The sequence below is a fragment of the Euprymna scolopes genome, chromosome 28, assembly GCF_053919585.1.
Source record: "Euprymna scolopes isolate OS-2025 chromosome 28, ASM5391958v1, whole genome shotgun sequence".
In the NCBI taxonomy this organism is placed as follows: domain Eukaryota; kingdom Metazoa; phylum Mollusca; class Cephalopoda; order Sepiida; family Sepiolidae; genus Euprymna; species Euprymna scolopes.
This window is the reverse complement of record NC_136509.1, coordinates 51,029,021-51,055,063: the sequence shown is the minus strand read 5'-3', so window position 1 is coordinate 51,055,063 and position 26,043 is coordinate 51,029,021. Positions and strand designations below refer to the sequence as shown.

At 33.8% G+C, this 26,043-nt stretch overlaps 1 protein-coding gene across 1 annotated transcript in view; it reads right to left on the bottom strand.

Annotated features, from left to right (window-relative positions):
* Positions 1-26,043, bottom strand: part of LOC145249613 (fatty-acid amide hydrolase 2-A-like) — a 139,205-nt gene that overhangs the window by 78,796 nt on the left and 34,366 nt on the right. The window contains exons 2-6 of the mRNA XM_080111338.1: positions 13,527-13,711; positions 11,905-12,124; positions 8,890-9,099; positions 7,351-7,470; positions 6,732-6,886 (exon numbers count right to left, since the gene is read on the bottom strand). Coding sequence (XP_079967464.1) covers positions 6,732-6,886; positions 7,351-7,470; positions 8,890-9,099; positions 11,905-12,124; positions 13,527-13,709 — 888 coding nt within the window. The 5' untranslated portion in view covers positions 13,710-13,711. The remainder of the gene's footprint in view (positions 1-6,731; positions 6,887-7,350; positions 7,471-8,889; positions 9,100-11,904; positions 12,125-13,526; positions 13,712-26,043) is intronic.

Here is a 26,043-nt window from a genome sequence, read left to right as displayed (position 1 = left end):
AATAAGACCTTAAAAAATAGCCTAAAGATACATCACGACTAAAAAAAAAAAAAAAATATTAATCTTTGAAGGGAAATAACTCGACACATTTTTGGCTTATCTCCCTTGAACTGATGAAATTTATAAATTAGATAAAAGTTCTATTAGAAGTTTATTACATTATCATGTCAATAAGGTGAAAGATGATTACAATAAGTGAAAGGGAGATATAGGGAAGAAAACTAAACTTTTGATAAGAAGCATTTAGCTTTGAAATGCCATTAAAAAATCAGTATTATACAAAAGTGTGGCCAAATAGATAACACCGATTTTAAATACATTTTAGATTAGAAATGGAAAAGTTAGGGGAAACAATGAAGGAGGAGGGAGGTGAGAGCATTAAAAAACATTTCAAAGGCAAAAGAAGAGGAGTATTGAGTAGGACGGAAGTTGGGTAGAAAAGAATGTATTTAAAAAAATGTAATGGATAGCTAGAGAAAAATAAGGAATAAGAATAGGGAATAAAAAATATGGAATAAAAGAATAGGAATAAATAAAAAAAGATAAATAAAATAATAAAAAAGGAAATAAAAATATCAGAAACGAAAATCAAAAATCAAAAATAACTTTCTAAAAATTAGGCATACAAACTCTGATTAATGAAGACTTAATCAAAATGAAAAAAGGGTTCGCCAACATGTGTGCATATATATATATATATATATATATATATATATATATATATATATATATATATATATATATATATTATACACACACACACACACTAATGGAGTCAGAGATGGCTTCGTGGCAGGGTTTGAATTTCCCAACTGGCAGTAATTGTGACACCCTGCACTGATGATTCCTGTGTTGGTGTTGTGGGAGGTCATGTTGGCAATGTTCTCGACATGATCAAACAAAGTAGTCCAGCGAGTTCAGGTTGGAGTAGGAGGGGGAAGGCAGTGAGAGAAGGGTACAAAGCCTGGGTTTCTTTGGACTTGTGAGCCAGTACCGAGTCCTGCTGCCAAACCCAGGATCTGCCAGCGTCCACCTGATTGCACCAGGAGATCAGCACACTTTTCAGCACATTTCAGGTACACTTTGGTGTTGATCTTACAGGCGACTTTGAAGATGTGAGGTGGCATGATACGGCCCTCACTTGAAACCACACCATAACCGTGACCAGAAACTTTGTTTTCATCACCCTGGGCATGTCCCTGTTATTCGTGGCAATCCAGTGATGCATTTTGAGGGTGCTGGCAATATAACTCGGATTGGTAGAGAGCATGTCGTACAGCGGCGCATCTCCAATCTTGCTTGTTGAACATTGTGTCACTTTCAGACATGTTAAAAGGCTCCTATTGCTCTTGGGATTTGTACTCAACTGACCAACTAGTAGATGGTTTGCAAAAAAAAAAAAATCGATTTTCATAAGGCTGTCTTTTCTAGGGCAACAAATTGTTTGTTCCACCCTATATGTAATTGACTGTGTGTGTGTGTGTGTGTGTGTAGAATTAATCCTTTTTTTAGAGTTTTAACTTAGCTTAGATGGTTACAAATAATGCTGGAGAGCTAAAAGTTTTGGTTTCGATTCTAGATGATGGCACCCAAGTCATATTTTATTTTTTACTTTTAAAATCACTACAATATATTGAGCACAGTATAATAACCAATAGAAAATTGGCTCTATAATAATAAATATGAAATTTGCATAAATTAAAATATCATATTTAAGCATGTATTTTACAACAGGGCAATGCCAGGAGAACTGCTAGTAGATATAAAAAAAAAATTCAACAAAAGACAAACAACAAATCAACAAAAGAGTGCTGTAGTGAATAAGAGAAAATCACAGGCTGTTAGTTCATCAAATTGTTGTGTAGAAGGAGGGGAAGAAAAAGATTATATTTCAAAAACACATCACAACTGAATCGTCAACAAGACGCAACAATGGACCATAAAGGAAAATGTGAAATCAGTTTTTACTAAGTTGAATAAAACCTTTCATAAAAGAAAACCTGATTTATAGTTAAACAGATTAAAAAAAAATGTATTAAAATGCATTGCACAAGAATGGACTGTTCATCTTATGAGATAGAAATAAGTTGTGTATTTTTTGTTATTTAGATTATTCAAACAACTATTCTTATTTTGGTTGTTATATTAATGGTCCATTTGCATTTTTTTCAAACTTGGGAATCTTTTTGTCAAGCTTTGAAACCAGTAAAAATTTTGACAAGAGTTTAAAACTACTAAAATTCACACTAGAATTGTCCAAATTAAAATTTGTATTTTTAATTCCATTTTCACTCCAAACAAAGTACAGTGCCACATTGATATAGGGAGCTACTTCTGGGGAGATAAGTTACAGGGACATTATGAAGAGAGATGAGCAGCAAGATGTCTGTTCACATTGCACTTGAACTCCTCATGTCAGTACAGTTAGTGGGGCAGGTTATCTCAATATTCCATAAGATACAAGCACCAAGTGAAAGATTGTTTCAGTAATCTGCCCCACTAAGTTGGGAAAACAGGAACCCGGAAAGGAGTTCCAAAGTCTAGCAGTTCTGGGGAAGAAACTATTAGAGTAGGAGGCCTTCTTACATTTAGAGATCTCTACTGTGTAGGGGTGGGATTTTGCTGATTGTCGGGGGGTACTTCTGTCGAGGGAGTGAACCCATAAACAGATAAAGATATTGATTAACAATCAGTTTTAAGACACATTCTCTCTCCATGTAGTGATCTATTATAATAAAGCTGTATTCCTGTTTGCTTGTTTGTTTGTCCACAATATGTCATATATGACATCACAGATGTTATATATGTCATAAGGCGGGTAGTTCTGGGAAAGCTGGGAAAGAAGCTTTGTTCATGGAATCTGCATTTAGATTTTGGTACATATAGGGAGCGAGGGAAATTGTATATAGTGGCTGTAGCTAGTCGAGTGTTTTTTTTTGTCATTTTTCTATACAGCTAATAAGTAATAATACTATGCATCTAAATGAGATAAGGTTTAAAGCTTCCAAAATTCATTTTAGAATTGTGCACATGAGCATATGATTGAATGATTAAAAGCATTAATAATCAGTTTTTAATGAAAATCTTCTGAGGTTCAATTACAGACCATATTAACTAAGAACAAGTGGAGCATACATGGTCCCCCGTGAATGCACAGTGAATGAAGCATAAAAAAAATGACTAAGTTCATCATTTGCCCCCACCGCCCCCATTTAGCCCCAAAAGTCCCCAAGGCCTTAACATGTTTAAATTTGAGTTCAGCACCATGCAAAACTGCTAAATAGACATACACAGAAAATTTTGGACAAATATGGTAAAATAGTCTCAAAAATGGAGTGTTTTTATTAGCCCTAAAAGAGACCCAGGGGCATACGCAAGAGTTATCACGAAGTATAGACAAATAAAATTATATAGAAATCAGTTAATTACAATTTTTCAGAAAGTTTTATAAAAATCCAAGGCATCAATTTTTTTTTAATAAGCACAAAAGTGTCAATTTTAGCCATTTTATCCTGATATGCACCCCTAGTGGGGCAGAATTTTCCCCGAAAATTCGTTCTGTTACTTTTTTACTCATATCATGTTTGTTTGTGGAAAATTTCCAAAAAATTCCAAGGCGCGGTTATTAAGAAAAGTGTGAATGAACAGACAAGGGTGAATTTACCAATAATAAGTTATAGTCAAGATGGTCTGCTCCTTTTGACTTCGCGTTTCTGCTATCCATTTGGCTAGATAATTAGACATGGTCAGGTAAACAAGACATTCTAAACATTAGGGAAAAAAGCTTTCTTGTTTGTCACAGTCATCCTATCTGTTGAGCAGAAACCAGAAGTAAAAAAAAACCCAGACAATTTTGACTATAGCCTATTATTCTTAGTTAATAATATATTTATCAAATCATTCTATAACATTATCTCCAATAAGTTGTTTATACGTATATTGTGGATCTCCATGCCATTTGGTTTGGTTGTTTTACAGCATATCAACCCTTTTTGGGTTATTTAATGCCGCATCCAGTTATTTTGTAGGAGGTTTTTGTTCTTCAAGCTTCTTGTATCTTCAATCGCTAGTTTGTAGTGTTTGGTTTGGTTGTTTTATACTGGATTTTATCGTTTTTGTTCCCTGCCCTGTAGAACATGAGTTTTGCAATGAGAAAGGAAAAAGGGTTACAGTATTAATGTTTTGTTCATTTTAAGTTAGGAAACCAGTCAGGAAGTGGGGGAGATAGAAATAGAATGGGTAAATGGGAAGAAGGAAAAGGGGGGGAAAAGGTTGGTTGTTGCTTTTGTTTGTGGCTTTGCAGAACAAAGTTTTGCAAAAGGAAGTAGAAAAACAAAAAGCATCAATGTTAGGTGCATTTCGTCTCAGAATTGGTTGGTTGGTTGTTTTTGTTTTACGGCATATCAACCCTTTTCGGGTTATTTAATGCCGAATCCAAAGATTTTAAAGAAAAATTTTTTAATAGAATATATTTGTTGTTTTCAAGTCGGTTTCTATTTAACCCATAGTTGGGACCCGAACAGGTACTACCACTCCGGGGTCAGACTGGACCTGGGAGCAATGGTAATTAAAGGGTGGCTCCACATTCCCCAAAGCCCGCAAGCTGGGGCCTCACCACTGGATATAGTTGTAGGTCATATCCAGGACCTTCGTCTTAGGAAGCCAATGTCTTCAGACAGCCTGATCTGGTAGCACCAGGCTCCATGCTGAGTTGCCGAAATAAAATAGTGTTACTAAAAAGAAGACAACATTCTTATTAAACAACAACAAAAAATTAAAAACAGTTTGCATATTTTACTGGTAGTGATCAAATCTTTTAAAGAAGACATCTGGTCAGAAATCTCCTCTTCTTTTTTCCTTATTCCAGTAAAGGATCCTCTAGGAACTTAGGGTTTTATGCTAATTCCTCCACAGATTTAATAAAGCATTCAAGTCTACATTTTCAAATTCAACCAGAAGATTCCTATATTCAAAAAAATACAACAGAAGAAGGCTAGAGGTTACATTGGCCAAAATGTTGTGAATATGCCAACTAGGATTGGAACAACAATTTTAATAATCCAAATGATCAATCTTCATCTCAATATTTGTATTTTTTTTTTTAAATTCTTTGGATTGCTGTCCTTGTCTTGACCAATGTAACCTTCTTCATATGTATTGTGCTGAACTTAGGAATCTGCACAGAATATCAAATTCAACCCTTTATTTAATCCACTGCAGTAGCATACTTTTGTACATCAGCCATGACTGGGTAGAAGTCTTAATTCACAACTGCATTGTTAGTATTGTCGGCATTGAAAATTGAACCTTCAACTGAATGGAAGAGGTCCTTGTGTCAATTCTAGCATGAATTTTGGAAGCCTTAAACTTATCCTTGTTTTTTGATATACAATCTTATTGTTTATCACTATAGATCACAACTTATTGCTACAGATTCTATATATAATGATAAGTAGTGACATAAATTTTATCCAGATTCCCAATTTTTATCCAGATTTCAGACAGATTCCCAAGTTCAACCAGATACACCTGAAAAAGATTGAAACGTGAAAATAACACTCAAGATGAGAACAGTAATCTGAATAATTCAAATAATACAAATTATCAATCCTCATCTGAAAAATTCAGATTCATCTTACAAATCATGCAAATACTAAGAAATTAGCAACAAGGGATGAACTTGTAAAGATAGAAACATTTTAACACAAAAACACATGCAAATGTAAGGTTAGTTTGGTTTTTCTTTACTCAGGAAAGAAATTAGTTTAATTTTGATTTACCTATAATGAAAACCAGGGGACAAAACAAAAGGACAAAACCACGAAATAAAAGCTGACCTTGAAGCAAAAAATAGTTTATACACAACATTGTTTTCCAAGTCTGGATTCCAAAGAAAAAGAAAAAATATAAAGAATCAAAAAACAAAATATTTAAAGAAAAAAATGTTGAAGAATTCAACAACTGCAAGTATTACAAATGGCAAACAACAATGGTGCATCATGGGAACTATTATGGATTTGCATTCTTTTTCTAAAAAGAAAAAACTTAAAGAATTTGTTAATAGCATGCAAACTGAAGATGGTAGCTCAGCTGATATTAATTGAAAAAGATGGTCAAGAGGTTTACGGATTGATTTTACTGTATACTTGACCAGTATGATTACAAATAAAAGAAAGGTTTATCTTAGAAGCGCTCATGAAGCTCTTGTCTAGTGAAAAAAAAGATGCCGTAAAACTTTCAAAAGAAAACTGTCGAGATCGACAGAAGAAACCAAACAGCAAATAGTTGCATCTCTATCAAAAGGACTGTAGAAATCATCAAACTGAGTTAGACAGAAAAATAGCCAAGTCAAAGATAATCATCTTCCTTGAAAGAAAAAATAGGTGGCATGAAAATTCAAAAGAGTAATTTTCTCAAATCAACTTTAAAGTGAATAAGAAATAAATGGAAGAATGTTTTTCACGAGTTTCATGAACGAAAAACCCACAAATTTATTTTTAACATTTTGTCACTGTTAAAATCTTACAATCATGTGTTCATTTTTCTTCTTCAGTTTTTTAATGAATCTTTGAAAACTGGGTAACCTTTCTATCCCACCCTAAAATGACACTATACGAGTTGATTCAATTAAGTTTTCAGTTCTTTCCCTAGTTAAAATCCCTCCTCTGTAAGAATATGCATCTTTTGCCTAAAGATGACTGCACAGAAGACAAATTTTTATATGCACTTACCGGTTTGTGAAGCTCTAATTCAGCTGCATTATCACCAGCCATCACCTCTAACATGGGTAATAGGTCTTCAGCATAACGACACATGGGACCCGTGGAGAGAAAGTCCGCTATTGGACCATAAGCACATGGATACTGGCCTGCATTGCTCACAATACCTGAAATAATTTTATAAAAAAAGAGACTATCAATTTCCCTTAAATATATTAATTGAATTTTATGACGACTTCTTGTGTATAGACGTGTTGTTCTTATTTGTATGCGAATTACATATCATTTTTATTATTACTTACTGTAAATTGATTATTTGTTGAAATCAAAAATACACTAACCCAAAGTACTAAAACAAATTTTTTTTAAATTTAATAACGAATGAAATTCACCATAATGCACTCGGTTTCTTTGTAAATAAATTACGTATTTTAAGCTGAAAAAAGAATAAATTACTTTTTGACCTTATAAAATTTATCAAGGATATACATACATATATACATTCATATATGTAAAAATTCAAACGACTATAAAGTTGGAATAAGAATATTGAATAAAATAAAAAATATTGCAAACAAGCATATCAATAAAATGAATAAAAAAAAATAAATATAAATCTGATTTTGCAAACCTTTTGAAGTGCGATGACCAAAAACTCCATTGAAAAATGATGGCATTCTGATGCTACCACCAATGTCAGAACCAATTCCTATCAAAGAGCTTCCAGCTCCAAGAAGACAACCTTCACCACCTAGGAAGAAAAAAAAAAGAAAACTTATGTCAACACAAGACCATAACTTTCCATCCAGTATCAATCAGAAGTCACCATTCTTCTTCTAACTCCCAAAATAGCAAAATTAAGAGACACTGTAGAACACTGAAGATCAGTTTATTTAGTTCTGTCATATAATGAAATAAAGGCAACCAAAGTATTGCAATCCTGGTGCTGGGTGAAGAGAGAACCGAATCAAGATTAAAAACTAATAATAAACAAGAAAGAACACCAGCATCTGTCTGTACACAACTCGTCAACCTGAGAATGAACTCATTGTCCTATCCAATTTTTAGAATTGGCCAAGGGTGGGTGATAATTAGCACATTTTATTTACAGAACAAAATAATAAAAGACAAACAGAAAACAAAACAAAATACAAACAAAAACAATCCCTCTTGTATGTGAGCTGGGAAACATCCTTTGTACTTAATATTATATTTTTAAGGTGTCCTCCTTGTTGTTGAGCCTCATTCATTTCATATGAATCAGATGATTATTGTTAGCATTTGTTTCCCCGATATCTTTCTATTAAGAATTCTTTCCAGAAGGATATTAGGTACTTACAGAAGGGTAAAGGTTTCCCTAAGTGAAAGGGTTTCTGTGGAATAAACTGGATTCGAACTTGGTACACCCAGGTTGCTAGTCTGTGTTATTAACCACTGAGTTACTGTCACCTCAATGTTATTGTTGTTGAGCATCATTTGTACATTTGCATTTGAATCAGATTATTTGTTATCTCAATATTTTTCGAGTTAGAATTCTTTCTAGAAAGATGTTGAATACTTTATGGGAGAGACAAACATTCCTAAGTGAAAGTTTGTTACTGTGGAACAAACTAGATTCAAATTTGGCACACCCAGGTTGTCAATTTGCGTTGTTAAACACTTAACCACTATCACTTTCCTCCTGCTGCATCATGGTTAATTTTCGTTTTGATGTCAGGAAGAGTATCTAGCATCTAAACACCAAACAAAATCGTAAATGAACATTTGGTCATAAACCTTCCCTGTAAATAATCAAACTTTGTTCATTTCATTCATCATTTTCAATCTTTTCATAATATTCTTCATCATTCAACTGACATTCCATACATCTCATTAATTCTTTTGGCCCTTTTGATAAGTGGTTATTCATTAGTAAAAAAGGAAAAATAGAAAAATTCACAAAACGTGTACTAAACAGAAAAATTAAAATGTCCTTAGCATGCCCTTTTTTTGTTTTTGTTTTTTTTGTAGTTTTACTTGTTATCTAAAAATTTGTTTTTTTTTTTTTCAGAATTTTTAACTTCATCCAATGTAGACAGATATTTCAACATGACAAGTTGGAAATATTTGATTTGGTGAAATAAACGAAAAACACTAAAAATGAAACAAAGATGGTGAACTGTTTGCTTACCCGAACTGCCTCCCACAATTCGGCCAGTGTGATAGGGATTCTTTGATCGTCCATAGACTTTGTTTGCTGATTCATACCACATGCAGAGTTCACTGATATTGGTCACTACGTATGGAATGGCACCAGCTTGACGCAGGTTATGCACAACATCTGCATCTTGCTCTGCAATTAAGTTCCTGCGACTCTTTAAGCCAGAAGAATTTGGCATACCTAAAAAAAAAAAAAAAACATTTTGAAAAACATAAGAGAAAATTGTAATTTTTATTTCTTTTTAAACGTCATTTCCTGTTCTTTTTTAGAAAATGAACATTAACGCCCCCCCCACACACACACGCGCGCGCACACACACACACCAAAGAAAAATTAGGAGAGGGTTTTTTTTTTTTTTTTTTTTTTTTTTTACATAGGCATCACCACATTATCAAGGCCAAGAGGCCACTCAAGGATAAGGGTTAAAGAGTGTACAGTAGAAATTGGACATTATAGTAATCATTAGTAATGAAAATTTGGTAAAGTTGATAACTTATATGGAACGGCTCATCAAGAACTTATTTACGTTAGACTTGAAGACAACCATATTGTAGTCAGCCGGAAAGCAGAAAAACGGAAGACAATTCCACAGGCGTGCAGTTCTAAGAAAAAAGCTTTGTTCATGGAATCTACGTTTAGGTTTAGGCACAGATAAAGAGTGGGGGGAATTATTGATGGTGTTTACAGCTAGACGAGTGTTTCTTGTGAAAGTTTGGCGAGGGGGGACCATAGATTGAAGCTCATTCGAACACTTTCCATGAAAATAACGATACATCAGAGACAAACTCGCAACATCTCTTCTGTGAGATAAAGGTTGCAAGGAAGAGAAAAGGACATCTCCTACAAGGCTACGAAGTCTATTTTGAACTCTAAGGCAGGCCAAGTCCTTTCTAGCAGCTCCTGCCCAGATGTGGCAACAGTATTCCATCCTTGGACGTACCTGGCTCTTATATAGATAGAGAATAGCATCAGCAGTGAGATATCTACCGGATCGATAGAAAGATCCCACCATTTTTCCAGCGGCCTTGGCAACAGATTTGATGTACGTGTTCCATTTAAGATCAGGAGTAAAGGTCAAGCCAAGAAGTTTGTCAAAACTTGAGGCCTCCTGAAGACGAGAGCCATTCATTTCAATTGATGCCAAATGTGGATTAGAATGTTGATGATGTAAAGAGAGAAGCTTGGTTTTAGATGCATTAAAAGTAACCAGCCATTCTTTACCCCATTGTACTACGTGCTCAAGATCAGAGGAGAGAGAATTGGAGAGAACTTGGTCGTTTACTGTCTTAGATGTGCTACCATAAATGGTAGTGCCGTCAGCATAGATGTCTACAAATGATGTAAGGATGTGATTTGGAAGATCATTAATGTAGATCAGGAAAAGAGTTGGGCCCAGGATGGACCCCTGAGGGACACCGGCATTAATACTGTGAGCTTCTGATTTTTGCCTCTCAACTACTACTCTTATGAACCTATCAGAAAGAAATGATTTAATAATTGAGAAGACATTTCCAGCAATACCATAGCTAGAGATCTTATGAAGTAAACCTTTATGCCATACCCTATCAAAGGCCTTAGATATGTCAAGAGCAATTGCCCTAGAAAAGTTGCCTCCGTCGAGAGATTTGCTAATCCTATGAGATATAACTGTAAGCACATCTGCTGTAGATCTAGCAGAACGGAAACCATATTGAGTGTCACTAAGAAGGTTATTTTTGTTGAGATGGTTGATTACTTCTGTATTTAACACAGATTCCAGCAACTTACTCATGACGCACAGGAGACTTATTGGCCTGTACTGAGAGGGGGATGAGCGATCACCTGAATTCTTAAATACAGGGCATACTGATGAAATTTTCCAGGGAGATGGGAAACTATTCTCCTTAAGACAGTTTTAAGTACACCAACATTTACTGAAATAATTTTCAGTAAATATATAGTCTTTAATCTCCTTGAGGAACACTGAGTTTCTCGAAAATAACTGAGAATCTGTGTACTCCTAAACTCCATGTTATCACTTCCATTCTTATTTTTTAATTTCCATAATTTCAAACAAGTTAGAAATAAAATAAAGTAAAATATCATACTTCCTTTTTATGGATGTCTAATTCTCTAAATTAATGAAAGATCATTATAAATTTGGGAATATACATTCTAGGCAACATGGTGAATAACATGGGTACATTATTTTATTTTGTAAATATTAATATTTAGGGAGTGCATATATAAATTTTCTTTTTGTGAACTCATCATTATGCATATTGGAATATATACTATTGTAACCTAGCAAGTAACACAGCCACATTATTTTCTTTTGCAAATTTTAACATTTAAAGAGCGTGCCCACCTAATCCGCCGCTGCTTACTAAAATTCTTTTAATCCCCGATACTAATGAGCAGATCATTATGAACTTTTGAATATATATTCTAGAAAATATTGTAATATTACTTTTTTGCAAACATAACAGTTACTTTCTTTTGTAAATGTTAATATTTAAGAGGTGTGCCCACCTAAACTTGCACTGCACCCACTCCTAAGCCTTCTAAAATAAGTTCAATAGAAAACATTAGAGATTTGTCTCAGGAGGTAATGAAGTTCTACACCTCAAATTAGTCTGTTGGTGAATTGCAGCATCTGTTGTGACTGTGCAAGACTATCCTGTATCAGCAGACTGTTGCAGATTCCACAGATGTAGGTGACGATGTGTTACAAGAGCTCTGTTGCAGCGCTCTGCCATCTGTGCTCTCTCCTCTTCCTGACATTGTTTCTAGTCATCGTAAACTTCTCTCTGTCACTGGATTCAAGTAGTGCTGGTTCAGGAGGTATAGTTAGAGATTGTGTGACTCTTGCTTCGCAACAGGCACCCTTAGGACAAGCTACAAATGAAATTTATAATCAAATATATTGCATCTTATAATCTAAATAACAAACATCATTTAAAAAAGAAAACAAAAGTGAATGATATACATTAGTGTTACGCCAACCTTTCAATGCAAATGCTTCTTTGACCGAGAGCGGCACCCCAAGAAATGGTGCATTCTTCACAGAGTAGGAATCAGCAATAACCGATTGAGACAGAAGGTCATCCACTTTCCGTGATTCTTGCAAGGCCAGCTCAAAACGGTTTTGACACATCGCATTTACAATCGGATTCACAATCTTCGTCCTTTCAATAAACGCCCGCACCACCTCTTCACTCGTCACCTGCAAAATTCAAACAAAGTTTGCATTCATCTTGATTTTGTATTAATTCTTTGAAATTTTAAAAGCTACGAATATTGTAATGGATTTTAAATGCTCCACATTTAAAAAGAACAATAGGAAACATTAATTGAATTTACATTAAATTTATATTCTTGTAAATAATTATTCAAGTATTTCCTTGTCTGGTCAGTGTCAGTTCTCATCACTCTGATCCCTTCTATTTGAATATGGATTTAAAAAAAATATCATCAATCACAATTGTATTTGCTTCTGATGAGTTATTTTTGATTTTTATGAGTGGATATATGTATATATTTTTGAAAAAAAAAAAATTCTTTTCTTATCACAAACACATCAACTATTTTCAAATATTGTACTCGTATTCTATTCTTTCAAATCAATCATCCTGAGAAAGTCATGAAAGAAAAAGACAAAACATTGATGAATATATAATTTTGTTTTTTCCTTTTTCTATTATATTGGAATATTATTTTCGTAATTTTCATCATGTGTTATATGTATATGTGTGTGTGTTCGTTTTTTTGGTGTTTGTTGAGGAATGAACAATTTCTGCATGTAGTAATTTACTGTTATGTAACAGTTGCATTTTCTATTTCTTATTTAAAAAATTTTTTTTTTGACTTTTTATAATCATAATAATGAATAAATAAGTTTGGCAGAAGAGTACTTTACAGGTAAATCTCCATTCCTATTGAAATTTGTATATTTTTTATATTTTTAAAAATATTAAATAAACATATTTTGTTATTATTTCAGTTTTCCAGACTATTATTCTTATCTTGGTTATTATATTCACAGCATTTCAATCATAAACATAACATGTATTTTTTTCTTGTAGATAGCAGTTTTAGTCATACAAGTATCAATCAGCTTCCAGAGTGAACTAATTTCAATCAACCCTTGAAGGACTACTTCTGGTTTCTGTCGAATTTGGACTGCAGTCCCAAAGTGTTTCCTAGCACTACTGAAGAAAGATGTTTCTTCTCTCCTCCCTGTCAGCTGGATACTCAAACACCGGTTATCTTCATTTGATAATAAACTGCTTGTAGACTTTCTTAATTTCTCTTTTCACTCTACCACTGTGTTAACTTTTTATCCTTTTTGTGATGAAATACGAAAACATTTCTTTAAATATTAATTTAAATAATTAATTTTAAAGGGAGGTAATTTAAATGAAATATATTAGTTTTAAAATTACAATTACAATTTAATACAAATAATAAAGATATGTAATGTAAATTATACAATTAAAATGGATATTTAGATCTAGATTAATGTTAAACATTCTTTTGCTAGTTCTTCAATGAAAGAAAAATCCTCACGTCAGACAATCGATCATTTTTATTTGTTCGCTAAAGACACAGAACAGAAATGTTCTTACCTCATGATTTCTGATCATCTGGGCCAGAGTTGTGGCACTCTTCAGCAAGAGTGGATCCTCCACAGGAGGCACAACCTTGAAATCGCGCTCGTAGAGCCATACTAAAATAAGATCGGAAACGGGCAGCAATGTCCATCTGTAGAGCTTAATTAGGATGTAGAAAACTAATCGAACGATATTCATAACTGCAACGAAAAAGAAATAATCATTATGACAAAAACATTTCAGCCACTACACTTTATAATCTTCTTCAGTTGTCAATGTTATTTGGTCAAACTTTATCTTATATTAGCAAATATATGCTCCCTCCAAAATCGAACATATTTTTGCTAGTACGGGAAGATGGTATTGTGGCGAATGAAGATATGCTCTACTGATCCCGAAAGGATGCCATAATGATTGAGAAGATTGTATCATGATGAACAAATATATACTACACTACTTGTCTCACCCATAAAAGGAGGTGTTAATACTTGGGAAGATATCATAACAGGACAGATACTACACCATCCCACCTCCCATTTCCCCCCAAAAGATAAAGTAATCCTGAGAGGATGGTATTATGAGGAGTGAACATATACTATATTGCCCCCCTCCTCCCAAAGAGGAAGTAATGTCCTGGAGGAATGTACCATGACAAGTGAAAATAAACTAAGAGTTGCCTTCAATAAGTTTCCAGGCTTTTTTTTGTACAGGATTTTAAAATTGTTGTAGACTTTTGAAAATTCAGTATGTTATTACTATACATTTTATGAGATGACTGACCAATTTTTTGATTTCAGGCTTAAATGAACAGCTAGGAATTGGAATACATCCTACTAAAACCTGATTGAATTTTTAAAATTCACCAGTTGTGACAATCTGGATGTGAGGACACTTTATAAGAACGACATGCAATAAAATTCTTTTTTAAACTCGGAAAAATGTCACCAAAACATATGGAATGCTTTTGGACCATCTTGCATGAATCGAGCATCAGAGGTATTTCCACCAGGACAATGCACCAGTCCACAACTCTATCCTTGTCACAGACGATTTAACCAAGCTGGGTATCAAGCAGGTTCCTAATCCTCACCATAGTCCAGACCTTGCTTCCTGTGACTTTTGGTTATTCCCTAAGCTCAAGGAAAACCTTAGAGGCTGTCATTATGAGACAATTTGAGGAGATGAAAGAGGCTGTGACGCGGGTCACTGACATACACACAAGAGGACTTCCATGGAGCCTTCCAGAAGTTGTTGGAACAGTACAACAAGTGCATTGCAACCAAAGGAGATTACTTCGAAGGAGACTAAAGTTTCATGTGTGTACTATCAATAAAAGTGTCCATACAAAAAGTCTGGAAACTTATTGAAGACACTTCATACATCACCCCCTCGACACACAGACAAAGGAGGAGGTAAATTGACTTTATTTCAGCAAAGACAAAACTAATTTTCAATTACAGTTCTGAATTGTTTAGATAAGGAATAATAATTTGCATTATTTGGATTCTTTGAACTACTGTTCTCATCTTGAGTGTTATTTACACAATGTTTTGGTTGATGTAACCTCTGACCTTCTTCAAGTGCATATTGTCGAACTCAGGAATTTTCAATTTTTAATTACTGGAAATAAAAGTTATATCTTGATTTACAAAAATTGTTTTTAGTAACAAATAAAGACGTGAATGAAGATGCTTTATACCAAGAGAAGAACAAAAGTATTTACATCAATTGTGCAATTTTCAAACAACAAAATGTCTGTTATTATTAGGTTGTCCGGAAAATAATGCCCAATTTTAGAGAAAAAGGATTTAATTATCAAATAGGTGACACTAGACATTGAAATTAGTCAAAGTATGATCCTTGAACAGCCATGCATTTTTGCCATCTATCAACTAGATCATTTATGACTCGTTGATAAAATTTTTTTTGGCTTAGATGCTAAGAAATCTTTGAAAAAAGATTCAACCTCTGCATTAGATCTGAAAGTTTTGTTGCTTAAAAAAGCGGCTAAATGCTTGAAAAAATGGTAGTCCGTGGGTGAAAGATCTGGAGAATAAGGAGGATGTGGTAAAGTTTCACATCCCAAGTCTGAGTTTCTGCAGTGTCATTCTCGCAACATGAGGCCGCACATTATCGTGGAGCAGGATTGGACCACGACTATTCACTAATGCAGGTCTCAATCTTTGTAAATGATGATGCATTTCTTCGAGTTGATTGCAGTAAACCTCTGCTGTGATGCTCTGATTAGCATCCAGAAAGCTGTAATGAATAACACCAATTGCACACCACCAAACAGTCAGCATACTCTTCTGTTGGTGAAACTTTGGCTTTGGAAAATGTTTGGGTGGTTCATCACAATCAAGCCATTGACCTGATCGTTTCCGATTATCATAAAGGATCCACTTTTCGTCACAGGTGACTATTCGGTCAAGAAATGGATCATTAATGTTTCGCAAAAAGAGCATCGAACACACTTCAAAACGTCGAGCTTGTTGATTTTCATTGAGCTCATGTGGGACCCATTTGTCGAGCTTTTTCACCTTGCCAATTTGCTTCAGATGGTCCGACATTGTTGAACTGCTGACACCAAGTTCCCGAGACATTTCCCTGACACTTTGCCGTGGGTTTTGCTCAACAATGGCTCTCAAATTTTCATTGTCAAGATTAGATGGCCGTCCTCTACCTTCTTCATCTTTAAGGCTCTCATCACCACTACGAAATTTCTGAAACCACCTTCGTACTGTTCTATCACTTGTGATGCCTTCTCCCCATGCCTTATTGATATTTGTAGTTGTTTGAGAAGCATTGTTACCAAGCTTAAACTCACGCAGGAAAAGTAATCGTAAGTCTTCTTTTCTCATATTCCAAATTATGGGCTCATTCGCTCATAAAACGTTTTCTGAAAGAAAAAAGTAAGAAATTATTAAAGAGCACATATAAATCAATAATCACGTTGATGTTTACCTGAAATATAATAAAAATCCTATGATAAAATCCAATTTCAAAACAGACTTCCTGAAATGGCCATTATTTTCCGGACAACCTAATATTGACAAGAGATGCAAAAATAGAGCACTATTGCCACATTTGGGCAGGAGCTGCTCAGCATGCCCTATCCTGTTTAAATGGAGTTTAAAACCAACTTCGAAAACTAGTAGGTGATGCCCTTTTTTTTTCCTAGCAATCTCTTCCCCACAGAAGAAACGTTGCGAGCCTGTATCTACTGTCATTTTTTTCATGGCAATTGCTCGTCTGAACTTCAAACTTTCACAAAAAAAAAACAAAAAAAAAACACTCAATTAACTACAACCACTATCAACAATTTCCCCCACTCTCTATTTGTGTCTAAATCTAAATGCAGATTCCACAAACAAAGCTTCTTTTCTAGAACTGCCCGCCTTTGGAACACTGTTCCACTGGCCTGCTTCCTGGCTGATTACAATATAGTAGCCTTTAAATCCAATGTAAACAAGTTTTTGCTGAGCCGTCCCCATGAATAATTCAAATTCTACCCAATCTACACCATTAACAATTACTATCACTTTACATCCATTAACTCTTATACTCGAGTGGCCTTTGGGCCTTGATATGTGGTGACTCCCTTGTAAAAAAAAAAAAAGAAAAAAAATGAACAATAAGAAACAATTACATCAGAAATGGCAAATAAAGAATCATAGGACTCTATACAAAATTGACATCCTTAAAAATGAAGCCAAACGTTGTAGTATCTTTTAAAACAGTCAACAAGAAGAAGTTAGGTGCTACAAGGAGAGAGAAAAATGCTGGATCACTCTATGAAGATATTTATGCAATCAAAAAACAAAATGGATATGCAATGCCATAACTGCAGAAATTAATGGACACAAAACTTTTGGATGTAAAAAATAAACATATTTAAATTTAAAAAACAAAATGGTGTGAAAATTGTAAAATGGGAACTCATGATGCAGAATATTGTAGAATAAAAAAAAACTCAGGTGAATCACTGAAAGACACGGATGAAACATTTTTATTCACAGTATATATCTATGAAATCCAAATTTATTAAAATTAATTAAAATTTTGATGAATCAAAGCATAGTATATTACTACTATATATATTCATTTTTTATGGCGTTCTAATCTATTATTTATAGTTAATGGTTCTATTTATTTTGTCACTCATCATTTTTAAAATATAATAAGTGGTAAGACTCAACATCTAAAAAGTAGATTTAAAATTGTTCACAAGAACCCATGGCACAATGGATATAAGTACTAAGTTATAATCAGTTCTAAGTGAAATTGTTCTAGAAGTTGAAAGTTCAATCCTCAGTAAGGGCAATACTAAAAGTACAATTACAAATTACTTAAGACTTCTACCGAGCCATAAATGAGCAAACTAACCCTATGGATTAGATGAAGAGTTTTATTTGAAATTGCAAACATGACATGCTTGAAATTGTTGTGAGAATAACATTCAAGATGAGAAGATTAGTCTAAATAATTCAAATTAAAAGCAGTAAATTTTAGCGAGTTTTGTCATACATATGAAACCTCAAAAGAAACACTCATCAGGATATAGTCGCCATCTTTATAAAGAAATTAAAGTCAAAGGCATATAATTAAAATTGATTTTTTTTTTTTTGTTTTTTGAAAAGAAAAGATTTCCTATTTTCAGAGTTGAAAAGTTTTCAACCAAAAAATAAAATAATGTTTTCTTTTGTTTTGCAGCTAATCATTTAAAAAATAAAATGGTTCCTTGTGTTTTAACTAGAAAATTATGAACTCAAGTTATCTTCGCCTTAGCTTCTTTCTGGACGCATTTATAAACATGCAGAGTTTTTATTTTTGCATTTCATATATACCAAGCAGCTGGTTATAAATTAGTATTTTGATTTTTTTTATTTATTTTTCTCCCATTATGAGAAGATGTGACACAAAGGTTGGAAAGTGGGATTGAAACGCCAGCACTCTAAAAGAAGACCACTCTGGCCTGAAAAAAAAAAAAAAATGCTTGGGTAAGCCCCTTGATAAAGGTGGCTCAGACGATTAGCAATGAACTAATCCCTTCTCAAGGGGAAAAGATAAAGACTGGAAGGGTGGACCCCCTAGAACTGCGCAAAACAAGCAACATACCACAGTGAACAGGGAAAAAAAGCATTTAAAAAATGGCCCATACTCTGTTGGCTTTAGAAACATGGGAAAATATGACTAAAAATTGTATTTGTTTTTTTTTTTACTAAAATATGGTTGAAGTAACAATTAATTGTAATTCACAGGAAACATGAGTTGGAATAGATACATCGAGGGCATTGCCACGGCTTCTGCGAGGAAGGTGGGTTCTCTCTACTGTGTTAGAAAGTTACTTATGCCTAAAAGTATCCTGTACTTCTACATGACTATAATTCACTCATGTGTGAAGTATTGTTGTCACATTTGGGATGGTGCACTGGCTACAAGTCTCTTACTCCTGGAGAAGGTTCAAAAGAGTCACCAACCTAATAGGTCCTGAACTGTCAGCTAGGCTTCAGCCTCTCTCCCATCGACGAAATGTTGCATCTCTCTGCCTGTTTTACAGGTATTTTAATGGTAAATGCTCCAACGAACTAGAAGCTCTTGTATCTCCTCAACGTAAATACCCTTGACAAACTCAACAAGCAGCAAAATCGCACCCCTATACAGTATAGATCTCCAGATGCCAGAAAGCCTTCTACTCTAATAGTTTCTTCTCCGGAATGCTAGACTCTGGAATTCCCTTCCAAGTTCCTGCTTCCCTAACTGTACTGACATGCAGAAGTTTAAGTGTAATGTAAACAGACATCTTGCTGCTCAACTCCCTGCATAGTATCCTTGAAATTATGTCCCAGATAGTAGTCCCCTACATCAAAGTGGCACTATGCCTTGTTTGGGGTGAAAATGAAATAAATAATAAGTAATTTAGACGGTTGAAATAAGTAACCCAAATTTGAATATACAACAAAAAAAATAATCATATAGAAATAATGTTTTACCTTTTTTTGTCTTATTGAAACAATATCCTTTTTGTTGCACAACTCATAAATTCTGACCTCATTGCTTTCCCATGAGAGAAAGAATTAAAATCAAACAGACACATCCAACCATCCAGTGACAATCACACCGAGAGACACTTTTAATTAAGATTTATTACAAACAAAACAAAAGTTCATATTTAGACAAGCAGTTGATAAATATTTGGATTAAACTCAGGAGACAAGAATGTGGATCTTGTGTTTACTTTAAACAGCCTTGTAATTCTTGCTTCCCTTAAATCCTCACAATTCATGAGCAATGTTTCCGATAAAGGAAAAATTGCTGTTTTTTGGGTCAGAATTTATCCCTCTAACACTTATCGTTGTTTAGTTTTTTTTTTTTTGTTTTTTTTTTAGCTCCATACATCAAGTGGCTTCATACCTTGTCTGGATTGATTTCCATAAAAAAAAATTATTAAGTTGGTACAAAAATAATGTCATTAAGTTGAACGTCAAAAAATGACATTATCTTTGCACCAACCTAATAAAAAAAAAAGAAAAAAAAAAAAAGAAAGACAAACCATGACGGCATCATGATGGCATGTTCTGTTTTTTTTTTTTCCTCAGTTTTTTTCAACCTTGTTACAAAAAAATAAATAAATAAAATAAAATAATAAATAAATATTTTTTCTTTTGGATATTTCACTATTAGTTGTTTTTTCTTTATATATATCTACAAAGAAAGAAAGTATTTTATTTTGCTTGTTTTTTTGTATTATGTGGCCATAAATATTTATTCATAGTGTTTGCCAATTATGAATGATGAAAATTTGTGGGTATATCTTTTGGATGGCGTACTCAGAAACAGACTATTTTGTATGTACATATTTTTGAAATAGTTTGTAAATGATAAATTCTAATTAAGCGAAAGTTTCTCAATGGGTGGCCACATGGAAGGAAACTACAGTATTTCTAGATACCACATAGCCAAATCTGCAAGAATATTTCTCATCGATTCCTCGTACCCCACTTCTTACTGTCATTGTATAAAACAAGTTAGTGCCCATGCATACACATCATGGACATTTCCAAAGAAAAAAAAAAGCCACAACTCTGAGCTTGTGTTTTTCTCAATTTTCAATGGCAACCCAACTTGCTTTGAACTCGGTACATTCTCATCACTATTATTACAGCTGCGCCATCATTTAGACAAATTTATTAATTCATTAATCTGTTCCAAATATTTTCATCAGTATGTTGTCTGTATATGGCAAGAATAGAAAGTGGATTTTGGATTCATTATCGCCAGCCTCATGACTCTCACTTCCCTTATTTTGTCCATTAGTCCTCAAATTCCATGAGCGATGTTTCTGACAAAGGGGAAAGAATTGCCATTTTCTGGGTTGCAATCTCTCCATATAACATTTATTGTTGAGTAGTTTTTAACCTTGAAGAAGTGTTTTCTTTTAGCGCCTTACATCAAGTGGCTTCATGCTATGTCCGGAGCGATTTTCATAAAGTATTCTGCCTGTACATGGTAAGAGCACCATTATGCAATTGCAGTGGTTGGATGTACCGTAGTTTGTTCACGGTGCAAAGTTTGCAAATATTCTCACTCCACTTGATGAGTGGAATGTCGGCTGTGGCACCACTGAACCGAGAATAGCTGAACATCGAAAACCTTTTCATTCATCTTGAAAAGAAATGTATATGCTATAATAGCTTGCAAAACTGAGTGGAAGCTGACACAGGGAAGAAGCAACAAACATAGATGCTGGAATAACATTTTACATGGCCTCCATTCAATCATAAATAACAAAAGGAATCACAAAAACACTGATCAGATGCTCAAAAGACAGATTACTTTGCAACCGAAAAAAAATGGCCTTTTTTATGTCTCCTTCCTAAACGTTAGTCTTGTACAAGAAATTTATATTACTTTGGCTGATAACGCATATACTGCATCCTTCCAATATTGATGCCATGGGATTCAGCTTACAGAGCTTTGCAATCCACAAAAAAAAAAAAAAAAAATACACAAGTGACTTTAATTTTCTTTGGCTTTGTAAAGTTAGGTTTGCACCGAACTGTGCCATTGGAATTCTTGTAAAAATCACATTTGAGAAAAGTTCTTGATATAGTACCTTTCTTTCAATTCCATCCTCAATCGGACAGACACACACAAATATAGCATAGCTTATTTAATTCTTATGCTATATTGGCATCTAAAGGCAATTTTAAAAATGTGCATTACAATTTATAAAAGACTAGCGAGGGGTACCCGGCGTTGCCCAGGTGTTTGGAGGTGTGTGTGGAAACTCCGTGGGTGGGTGGGGGTTAAAAAAAAAAAAAGTAAGTATGAGGATTGAACCCGAACCATTGAGGCAAAGTTGTAAATTAAAGTGTGAAAAAGAAAAAAAAAACGTGTGACGTTAACTATTGCCCCACCGCGAGATGCTAATGAAAACACGTTTGAATTTATTTAATTACTTGGATTTGGCAGGTGCCCGTTTTAATGAGTTAATGAGGTCAAGTTTGACTGCGGGATTTTTATTTTCCCAAGATGTTATAGGAAAAAGACTAACCCACATGCGGTGAGCGACAAATGTTGAATATTTATCTTCCTGAAATCGAGCAAATTAAATAGACAGGCGAGCTTCGTTGTTAACTGTGAGATATTACGATTTATATGTGATATAAAAAGTTTTTAAAAGTTGTGAACCGACTGACCGCTTCTCTGAAAAAAGCCTTTTGTAGACATACAGAAAAAGCGAACACACATACAAACATACATTTTCGCTTTTATATTTATAGATATTTAAGAATATCGTAAAACTTTGCATATCTTGACTCTATATGTGAATTGTTGCGATATTAGAAAATCCTGTTTATTTGAAATTCGCTGTCATTTAGATTCTTCACGCTACTGTTCTCATCTTTGTCATTTTCACAACATTTCGGTCGATGTAACCTCCAATCTTTAGGAATATCTTGTCGAACTTGGAACTTTGAATCCAAGTAATATGAATAACCAATTCTCATCTCAAGAATTCAGAAATGTAAAATTCAATGGCATTAAAGAGTGGGAGTAAACCTGAAATAATATAGAAAAAACTAAGTGGCCGATTATGGTTGAGGGTGACCTGAAAGTTTCCTTTTCATTAGCTACTAGAGGAGGACACCACTCGATTCTCAGGATTACTCCACTTGCCCTTGATCCTCACTTTATAATGCTGTGTATTTTGAAAAGAAACCTAGATCCACATACATCCAGCAAATTGCACATGATGTCAACTGTGATCCTGAAGACTTGACAGCTGATAGAAGACTGGGATATCTGGGGAGAGAGGGTAACATTGGTCTGAACAAAGAGCCCGACCAGGGAGAGAGATATAGTTTAGAAAGGGAGCATCACGTATCATTGTTTTAAAGTCTTTAAAGTCTATTGAAGATTGGACCTCAATCTCTCGGCCCATTAGTGAATACTCTTACCATAGTGCCAAATAGCATAGAAGAAGCTATTAACAAAGTTGTTAATTTTATGGAAAAAGATTAACATTTATAACTAGCATTTATGACGATTGCAATAATGTAAACATGTTGCAAGATTGTCTTCCAAAAAAACAAAAACAACAAAAAAAAAACATCTCCTGGGTGTTTCTTTGACAATTTGATATGTGCTCAATCCTATCACATTGGAAACACAATATATGACCAACAACGCCATAACTTGTTTTGGAGGAATGAAAAAGAAAGTCTGCAGCACTTTTTTTTTTATCACATCTTTTTTTTTTTTTTTTTTTTTATAAGTGGATCATAATATGAATCTATTTCAATATGGCTGACAAACCCATTCCAGGATATATTCATAAGATTAGAAAACCCTTTAAAACTTTAGTAGGTGAAAAAAAAAATCAGACATTCAAATATGATTCTGAGAAAAAATGCAAAATGAAATGAGGAACAAATTGTGAATGACATTACAAAAGGAAGAAGAATTATTTTACAACAGCGATTGAAAACGTTTGTAGGATTTTTGGAATTGCAAATAGAGTTACATTGAAATATGGAGTCATCAGATCTAATCCTGTCTGAGATTCACATTGTATCAATCTCATATCATTTCCATGCAATGCATGTCTTCAATCCTAATTGGTCAAGTTCCATTTCCATACACCATCACACTGCATACATATGCCTGATAGACTCTTCCCTTTGTCAATATTGTTAACATTCTGCTGATCAGTACAACCACGATTATCTCTTTGGTCTTGATAACATTTACTCTCTGACCTTTACTTTTTATGGCATTGCTCCAAGATTTTAACCTAACAACGCATTTAGTAGTTTGGAAATAATGTAATTAATGTAGTTTTGAAAAAAAATGAAATGAGCAAGAAATTGTGAATCATTTTTCAACAACAATTAAAAAAATTTGTGAAATTTACATGAATCGCAACGTTAAATTAAAATGTCTGAAATATTGCAGCATATTGAATAAGTTATTTATGAGCAAAAAATATCAAATTGCAATTAAAATTATCTTCTGTATTCAACATTCAAAGTTGGTTTTATTTACTGCAAAAAAGATTAACAAATAAATGTTGTCTGTTTATGCTATTCTAATTTTTAACATAACTCGTTCACATCTGCACTTTTTGACTATAGACCTCATTTGGAGAGTTTGAATTTGAGGAATTTTAGTTTATGAAGAGCTTCAATGCAAAATGCAATAAACACTATTTTTTTAATCAACTCCTCCTCATCTCCTGACATGAGAAGTTGTACTGTGCTAAAAAAAACAAAACAAAACAAAAAACAAAAAGAAACAAACAAAATAATCTTTATTAGTAAAATGCGACATTAATTTTTTTTCTGAAAATTGCTTTCGACAAGGCGTGAAGCCATTTTATGTAACTAACAAGAATAAAAGATGATTATCGCAAAGAGAGGAAATGTTTGTTGATGTTAATCTTGAAAAGACCAACGTTATAGGTAGGAGAAATAGTGACAGCAGGAGAAGAGTTCCACAAGCCTACTGTTCTTGGAAAGAAACTATTTAAATAGGCAGCTGTATTACAATAAGGTATTAAAACAGAAAATTGATGGAGACTACTAGCCCAACTAGGCAAATGAGCTGGAACAAAAGAAGCAGGAAGTGGAATTATACGTTATTTTGGTGATGAATATATTGGAGGAAGGGGAACTGGAAAGTGCTTTGTTTTCTTAAGATGACACAGGATAACTTTGGCAACTCATATGGAGTGTTGTGACAAAATATAGGGATTTTGTGAGAAATAAATTTGATCTCAAATGAAAGTTGAAAAGCGTTCCGACAGAATTAGTATAAACCTGGTGTTGAAAGTTTGTGGCACTTTTTATCATGTCTTTTTTTATTTACCTAAATTCTTTTTCTATAAGTGGATCAAAATATGAATTTATTTTAATACTAGCTTGGGTGCCCAGCATTATCCAGGTGTTTGGAGGTTTAGCAAAAAAATGTTAGTATGTAGGCAGGCTCGAACCCATGACGCGAAGGCGGAAAAAAAAGTGAAAGAAAATCTGATGTCTTACTGCTACTCCATGACGCAACCGAAAGTTTGGAACGTTAAAATTAGACATAGTCAATCCAACTTATACGATGACTTGCAAAAATTGCTCGCAAAAAATCGACCCCTCCTTGTAGAAAACTGCCCAGTTGATGGTGAAGGAATTAATGTTTTTGGCTAATTTTTCGATATTTGTCGTCAGAGACATCAAGTTTCAAAATGATACCGATCTCGTGAAAATCCGTCGTCTCTTTTTTTTTTAATACTGTGATGGTATAATCCCGTTAGATCACCAAAGTTAAACAACATTTAACTTGGTTAGTGTACCAGATGAGTGACCATTTAGGAATACCAGACACCATAAGTAAGAAAATGTCGACACTTCTGGCAGTTCCTGCATCCCACCTATCTTCCGGCTCTTTTGATGTCCTGCTGCTGGATCAGGTTGGTTGGGATGAGAGAGTGAGGCTGGCTCTGCGCAAACAAGCTTCACTTTAAAACAAACTCCCAGCATGTGTCATCCACATCCAATGATCTTTGTAGTTCTGACAAATGGGCATTACTCCAAGACGGTTGAGTGAAAATAAAACTCATGCAACTGTAGTTTGAGGACTTAATTTCTATATTGATTACATTATGAGACCACTTCATGTGTGCATGTATTTTTCACATCAACATAACTTTTATAATAACAGGAGTTGAATTATCTTTTTTATTCTATTTATTGAAATAAAAATTGCAAAGGTATAAAATAATACAAAATTAATAAAATCTTATTTAAAAAAAATTAGTTGCAAAATTAAAGCCACCAGAATGCATTTCTGTTTCTCCGTAAACAAATCAACTATTTTAATCTTTTGTTAATAATTGAAAAGACAAAAGAATTATGCTTCGAAATTTGAATTTGAAAACTATTGAAGTCATTTCTGGATTTAAAATTCTTAACGAATCCTTAGTATTAAAAGACTGAAAGTTTTGTAAGCTGTTTGCATTTTATAATTTTATAGAGAT